Source organism: Microtus pennsylvanicus, chromosome 9 (genome assembly GCF_037038515.1).
Source record: "Microtus pennsylvanicus isolate mMicPen1 chromosome 9, mMicPen1.hap1, whole genome shotgun sequence".
Lineage (NCBI taxonomy): Eukaryota > Metazoa > Chordata > Mammalia > Rodentia > Cricetidae > Microtus > Microtus pennsylvanicus.
The window spans coordinates 51,271,270-51,279,108 of record NC_134587.1 but is presented as its reverse complement, the minus strand read 5'-3'; the positions used below and the strand labels follow the sequence as shown (position 1 = coordinate 51,279,108).

Below are 7,839 nucleotides of genomic sequence, written 5' to 3'. Positions count from 1 at the left end.
CAAATTTATGGGAAACAATGAAAGCAGTGTTAAGAGGAAAGTTCATAGCACTAAATGCCTTCATAAAGAAGCTGGAAAAATTCCACTATAGTGAGCTAACAGAACATTTGAAAACTTTAGAACAAAAAGAGGCAAAGTCACCCAAGAGAATTAATGGCAGGAAATAATCAAATTGAGAGCTGAAATCAACAAAATAGAAACAAAGAAAACAATATAATAAATCAATGAGAAAAAGAGTTTGTTATTCTGGAAAATCAACAAAATAGACAATCTTTTATCCAAACTAACCAAAAGGCAGAGAGAGAATATCCAAATTAACAAAATCAGAATTGAAATAAGGGACATAACAACAGACCTGAAGAAACCCAGAAAACCATTAGGTCATATTTTGAAAACCTAAATTAGAAAACTTAAAGGAAATGGATAACATTTTGGATAAATATCACTTACCAAGTTAAATCAAGACCAGAGGAGCAAATTAAATAGACATATAACTGCTACAGAAATGGAAACAGTCATCAGAAGTCTCCCAAGCAAAAAAGTCCAAGACCAGATGGTTTCAGCTCAGAATTCTACAAGATTTTCAAAGAACTAATACCAATACTTTTCAAATTGTTACACACAAAAGAAACAGAAGGAACATTGCCAAACTCTTTTTGTGAGGCTATGATTACACTGATACACAAACCACATAAAGACATTACTAAGGACGATATTACAGACCAACCACACTCATAAACATTGATGCAAAAATACTCAATAAAATAATGACAAATTGAATCCAAGAACACATCAGAAAAATCATCCATCATGATCGAGTCAGCTTCATTCCAGGGATGCAGGAATGGTTCAACATATGAAGATCTGTCAATATAATACACCACATAAACAAACTGAAAAAAACCACATGATCATCTCCTTAGATGCTGAAAAAGCTTTCAAAAATACAACACTCCTTCATGATAAAGATCTTGGAGAGAGCAGGGATACAAGGAACATATCTAAATATAATAAAGGCAATATACAACAAGCCAACAGCCAACATCAAATTAAATGGAGAGAAACTCACAGCAATCCCACTGAAATCAGAAACAAGACAAGGTTGTTCACTCTCTCCACATCTTTTCAATATAGTTCTTGAGGTCCTTGCTAGAGTAATTAGACAACAAAAGATCAAGGGGCTACAAATCAGAAAAGAAGAAGTTAAACTCTCACTATTTGCTGATGATATGATAGTTTACATAAGTGATTCCAAAAATTCTACCAAGGAATTTCTACAACTCAGAAAGACTTTCAGTAATGTATCAGGATACAAGATTAACTCAAAAAATAAGTAGCCCTCCTTTACACAGATGATAAATGGGTTGAGAAAAAAATCAGAGAAACATCACCCTTCACAATAGCCACGAATAGCATAAAATATCTTGTAGTAACTCTAAACAAACAAATGGAAGACCTGTATAACAGGAACTTTAAATCTTTGAAGAAAGAAATTAAAGAAGACACCAAAAAATGAAAAGATCTCCCTTGTTTTTGGGTAAGTAGAATTAACATAGTAAAAATGGCAATCTTACCAAAAGCAATTTACAGATTCAATGTAATGTCAATTAAAATCCCAACAAAATTCTTTACAGACCTCAAAAGAATAGTACTCAACTTCATATGGAAAAGCAAAAAACCCAGAATAGCCAAAACAATACTGTACAATAAAGAAACTTCTGGAGGCATCACAATCCCTGACTTCAAACTCTACTAGAGAGCTACAGTACTGAAAACTGCCTGATATTGGCATAAACACAGACAAGAGGACCAGTGGAACTGAATTGAAGGCCCAGATATAAATTCACACACCTACGCACATCTGATTTTAGACAAAGAAGCAAAAAATATAAAATGGAAAAGGAAAGCATATTTAACAAATGGTGTTGGCATAACTAGATATCAACATGTAGGAGAATGAAAATAGATCCATGTCTATCACCATGCACAAAACTCAAGTACAAATGAATCAAAAACCTCAACATAAAGCCAACCACACTGAACCTCATAGAAGAGAAGGTGGAAAGTACACTTGAACACATTGGCACAGGAGACCACTTCCTAAATATAATCCCAGCAGCACAGACACTGAGAGAAAGAATTAATAAATGGAACCTTCCAAACTTAGAAGCTTCTGTAAAGCAAAGGACACAGTCAACAAGACAAATGACAGCCTACATAATGGGAAAAGATCTTAATTAACCCCACATAAGACAGAGGGCTGATCTCCAAAATATACAAAGAACTCAAGAAATTAATCATCAAAAAAAATAAACAGTAAAAAAAATTGGAGTCCAGACCTAAACAGAGAGCTCTCAACAGAGGACTCTAAAATGGCTGAAAAACACTTAAGGACATTCTTAGTCATCAGAGAAATGCAAATCAAAACAACTCTGAGATTCTGTCTAACACCTGTAAGAATTGCCAAGATCAAAAACACTGGTGACAACTTATGCTAGAGAGGTTGTGAGGAAAGGGGCACACTCCTGCATTACTGGTGGGAATACAAGCTGGTATAGGGCCTTTGGATATAACTATGGTGATTTCTCAAAAAATTAGGAAACAACCTTCCTCAAGACCCAGCAATACCACGTTTGGGTATATATCCAAAGAATGCTCAATAGTGCCACAAGGACATGTGTTCAACTATGTTCATAGCAGCATTCTTTGTCATAAACCAGAATCTGGAAATAACATAATGCCTCTCATCCAAAGAATAGATAAGAAAAATGTGGTACATGTACACAATAGAGTCCTACACAGCAGAAAAAATAACGACAGCTTGAATTTGCAGGCAAATGAACATCATTTTGAGTGAGGCAACCCAGACCCAGAAAGACAGTTATCACATGTGCTCACTCATAAGTGGTTTTTAAACATAAAATGAAGAAAACCAGCTCACAAATCACAATCCCAGAGAACCTAGACAATAATGAGGACCCTAAGAAAGACATACATAGGTCTAATCTACATGGAAAGTAGGAAAAGACAAGATCTCCTGAGTAAATTCGAAGCATGGGGACTTGGGAGAGGGTTGAAGGGGTTGGGAGAGGCAGGGAGGGGAGCAGAGAAAGAATGTAGAGCTCAATAAAAATTAACTTTAAAAAACCTGCTAGAAAAAGAAGAGTAGTTTGGGGTTTAAAAATGTTTTGATGTAAAAGTTGGGAGAAAACATATTTGACATATTTGTTTTTGTCAGAGGTGAACATTGGAGGATGGGAATATTTGCTTGTTAAATGGAAAAGCATGTTTGTTTTTTATGTATAAATAAAGAAGGCTGGAGCTATGCAGGATCTACCACTTGTTGAAACTCATCTGGTGGTCAGACAATTTATTTCTTCACACTGACGCCTCTTTCCCATGTCAGGACCTGAACCCAGGCTGTGGCTGGACCACAGTGCCTGTGTGCATATCTGTGCCCAATGTGCATCACTTGTGAGTGTTAAAGCCAAAAGAGGACACTGGACCCCTGTAACTGGGGTTACAGGCCATTGTGAGCCACTATTTGGGTTCTGGAAATCAAAACTGGTCCACTAGAAGAGTAGCCAGTACTTTTTAACCACCAGGCTAGCTCTCCAGTTCCCAGAATATACACAAGTAAAATATGTAAACACTGAAACCATTGAAAATACCCCAATCAAGATTATATTTTCCTTGGAAGTTCTGAGAATTAGACAATTATAGCGGTAAATCATACACCTCAAATGGTTAAAACAATAAATGCTATATTATGTTATACATACGGTGCCTCATTTTTAAATTTTTTGACAAAAAACAAAGTCACAATGTCTTTACAAATCACAAAACAATAGAAAAATATCATGTTATTAACATGTTAGTAAAGAAGACGAGCTTGGTGATGCACACCTTTAATACCAGCACTGAGGATGCAGAAGCAGGTGGGTCTCTGTGAGTCAAAGCCATCCTGATCTATGTAGTGGGTTCCAAGACAGTCAGGGCTACATAATGAGACTTTGTACCAAACAAACAAACCAACAAATAAAACCCCCAAACTAATTAGTAGGGGAAAGGGGATAACAGAAATATATAATCAAAATGCAAAGAAACATTAAAATAAATATCTCAAACAGAAAATAGAAATGTGAAAAATATATATCTGAAAGTATGACAGTTGCATTAAATATTGATAATTGAATTTTATAGAATGTAGAGTGCATAACTTTATGTTTAAAAGTTTATGTAAAGTATATAAACAGAAAAAATTGTGATTTTGCACTATTTATAAATGGATACATCACACATGTAAGAATGCTGAAAAGTAAAATTACTGATAAAAAATACCAAATATTCACTGACACATAAAAAGTAGGCATCCTTATGCTACTATGAGAAGTAGAGACGACAAGACAGAGGCTCTCAGTAAAGAATAACTAAATTATCATCCAATTATAAATGCTATGATGTGTGTTTACTGAATAATAAGTGTTTGCAGAACTTTCCAATTTTCATAGTGTAGTCATTCCCACGATGTCTGATTTCAAGCTAGTAGTGTGATATCCTAACTGTACAGCTGGGAAGGTACAAACAGCATGAAGTCTGTATAACCCTGTTTCAGGACACCATATCATGTGTGTCAGTCCACCAGAAATAGATCATAATGTTAAATTATATAGAATGACGAGCAATCAGAGATTAGTGATAGAGAAGACCAAACCTTGATCCAGTTGATATCTTGAGAACACTGCAGGACTAGGGATGTAGCCTTCCATTAGTGAGTCCCCAGAACAACCCCAGGACTGCATCAAACAACCAACAATAACAGAAAATGCTGCACACAACAATGTAATGCATATTATATTAAACACAGAATTATCATACACACAATATTTTTAGGAAATATACCTCAACGTGTTCATAATAAGTATAATGGGTGTCACTTAAAGGACTTGGCCCTAGTAACAAATATTTCTAGAGCCTGTTTTATATCTCTATTTCTCAGGCTGTAGATGAAAGGGTTCAGCAACGGGGTGACTACTGTGTAAATTACAGAAGCAACTATGTCTTTGTCACTGGCATTCTGAAATGAAGAGAAAAAGTAAACACCTGCAAGTGTCCCATAGTATAAAGATACCACAAAGAGATGGGAGCCACAGGTAGAGAAGGTTTTAAAGAATCTCTTTGTTGAAGGGTCCCTCAGGACAGTGCTCCCTATGTGAATATAAGAGCCCAAGATGCTACTCAGAGGCAGGATGAAAAGTAATCCCCCCTCAGTGAAGATAACTAGCTTATTGAGAGAGATGTCTGAACAACTCAACCTCAGGAGGGCAGTGAGGTCACAGAAGAAGTTGGGGATGGCATTATTGGAACAGAAGGACAATTGGATCAAGAGGAGGGTATGCAGCAGGGCATGGACACAACAGAACAACCAGGACCCAGCAACTAAGCAGACACAGACTTCCTTCCTCATGACAGTGATATAATGCAGTGGATGACAGATGGCCACATACCTGTCATAGGCCATCACTGCAAGAAGGAAATTATCCAGACAGCCAAAGAGAACAAAAAAATACATCTGAGAGATGCATCCATTGTAGGAGATGGAATGTTGCTGAGTCTGAATATTCATCAGCATTTTGGGAACTGTAATGGATGAAAGGGAGATGTCAGAGAAGGCCAAGTGGCTGAGGAAGAAGTACATGGGGGTGTGGAGGTGAGAGTCCAGTCTGATGAGCAGGATGATGAGCAGGTTCCCCAGCACCGTGGTCAGGTACATGGCCAGGAATAGGGTAAAAAAGACACTCTGCTGCTCTGGTCTGATGGGAAGCCCCAGGAGGAGGAACTTGGTCACACTGCTCTGGTTCTCTCTCCTCATGCTGTTATTGCCTCTGTTGAGAGTTAGGAAAAGGATTAAGCATCAGTAAATACGACCTTCACATTATTACAATGATATTTTATATGTGATTCTTTTTTGCTTTAGATGCAAAGAATTATTGTGCATGTACATTTAGAGAATTTTTCACAGGTTAGTTTTAAATTACTCTAAAAAGTAACTTATTTTGGCACTACCCAATTGATATTGAATGTCACTTCCATATTTGGACTATAATAGTAAGAACCCTCGTATTCATATTCTATCATCTGCTTCACAGCTTATCTTTTGTGTATGTTATCTCATCTAGATTTGTATTATGGAGGTTTGTTGCTTATTCCTGTTTTCTTTTTCCAACTGTTTATTTACAAATACTCATTGTAACATAGTGATGATCTCATAAAGATATTTCCATTTAAGTACGGCATGTGTCATGTTCACCTTCATACTCCCACATGCCCACCACTAGTCTCTCTTCTACTCACCTGAATTTCAGCTATGCTTCTGTTGATTTTTTTTCTAATTTTTGGTGCATAAATAATGAATAAATATCTCCTATTCTAACTCCAATGATACATAACACCTCACTAACAAAAAGTCTTCCAAATAAACTAAGGTTACTAGCACTTTGCTTTGTCTCTGTGTAGGCGTTTGTGTCTTCATATCAAGCAGATTCTTCCAAATTACCTGTCACCGAAAGTATTCCTCTGGTTTCCAAGCCAAAATTAATTTAGTACCAGATACTGATCTCAATGTTTTTCACACACGTTTTCCAATGCAGTCCTTTCCATGTCCTAACATGAAGCTTGACAGTGAAGAAATAAAGTCAGAGCATCTAAGTGTGCAACAAGTGTACCAGGTGAAATCACAATGAATGCCTGATGGCAGAAACCCTGCTCTTAATCATTCCTAACAAAAGCCAAAAAGCCAGGATAGCCAAAACAATCCTGTACAATAAAGAAACATCTGGAGACATCACCATCCCCGACTTCAAACTCTACTACAGAGCTACAGTACTGAAAATAGCCTGGTACTGTCATAAAAACAGACAGGAGAATCAATAGAACCAAATAGAAGACTTGGATATCAATCCACACACCCATGAACACCTGATTTTTGACAAAGAAGCAAAAAAATATATATAAAAATGAAAAAATAAAGCATATTTAACAAATGGTGATGGCATAACTGGATAACAACATGTATAAAATGAAAATAGATTCATATCTATCACCATGCACAAAACTCAAGTCCAAATAGATCAAAGACCTCAGCATAAAACTAACAACACTGAACCTCATAGAAGACAAAGTGTAAACGCACTGGCACAGGAGACCACTTCTTAATTATAACCCCAGCAGCACAGACACTGAGAGAAACAACAAATGGGACCTCCTGAAACTGAGAAGCTTCTGTAAAGAGAAGGACATGATAAACAAGACAAAACAACAGCCTACAGAATGGGAAAATATCTTCATCAACCCCTCATCAGACAGAGGACTGATCTCCAAAATATACATAGAACTCAAGAAAATCATCATCAAAAGGACAAATAACCCAATAAAAATGGGGTACATACCTAAATAGAGAGCTCTCAACAGAGGAATCTAAAATGGCTGAAAGACACTTAAGAAAATGCCCCCACAGCATGAGGAACTGTATTAAAGGGTGGCAGCACTGGGAAGGTTGAGAACCACTGATTTAGTGGGAAAATGAACTTGTCACCAAACCTGGTGGCCTGAGTTCAATCCCTGAAACCCATGTGGTGGAAGGAGAGCACCAACTCCAAGTTGTCCTCTGACCTGCACACCCACTCCGTGACATGTGTACATTCACACACATATACACACAGAGAGAAAGAGATGGGTGGGGGAAAGAAACAGAGATAAACAAATAAATTGAATTTGACCATGGAGCCAGATGTTGTGAGAGCTTACCCACTTTAGACAGGGCATTGCAGTGAGTCGTCC

The 7,839-nt window shown here is 37.0% G+C and overlaps 1 protein-coding gene across 1 annotated transcript; it reads right to left on the bottom strand.

The window, feature by feature from the left end:
• Positions 1-4,933: 4,933 nt before the first annotated feature.
• LOC142856825 (olfactory receptor 1J4-like) lies at positions 4,934-5,872 on the bottom strand. The gene has a single exon (XM_075984468.1). The coding sequence runs from the start codon at positions 5,870-5,872 to the stop codon at positions 4,934-4,936; it is 939 nt and encodes a 312-aa protein (XP_075840583.1).
• Positions 5,873-7,839: the final 1,967 nt, after the last annotated feature.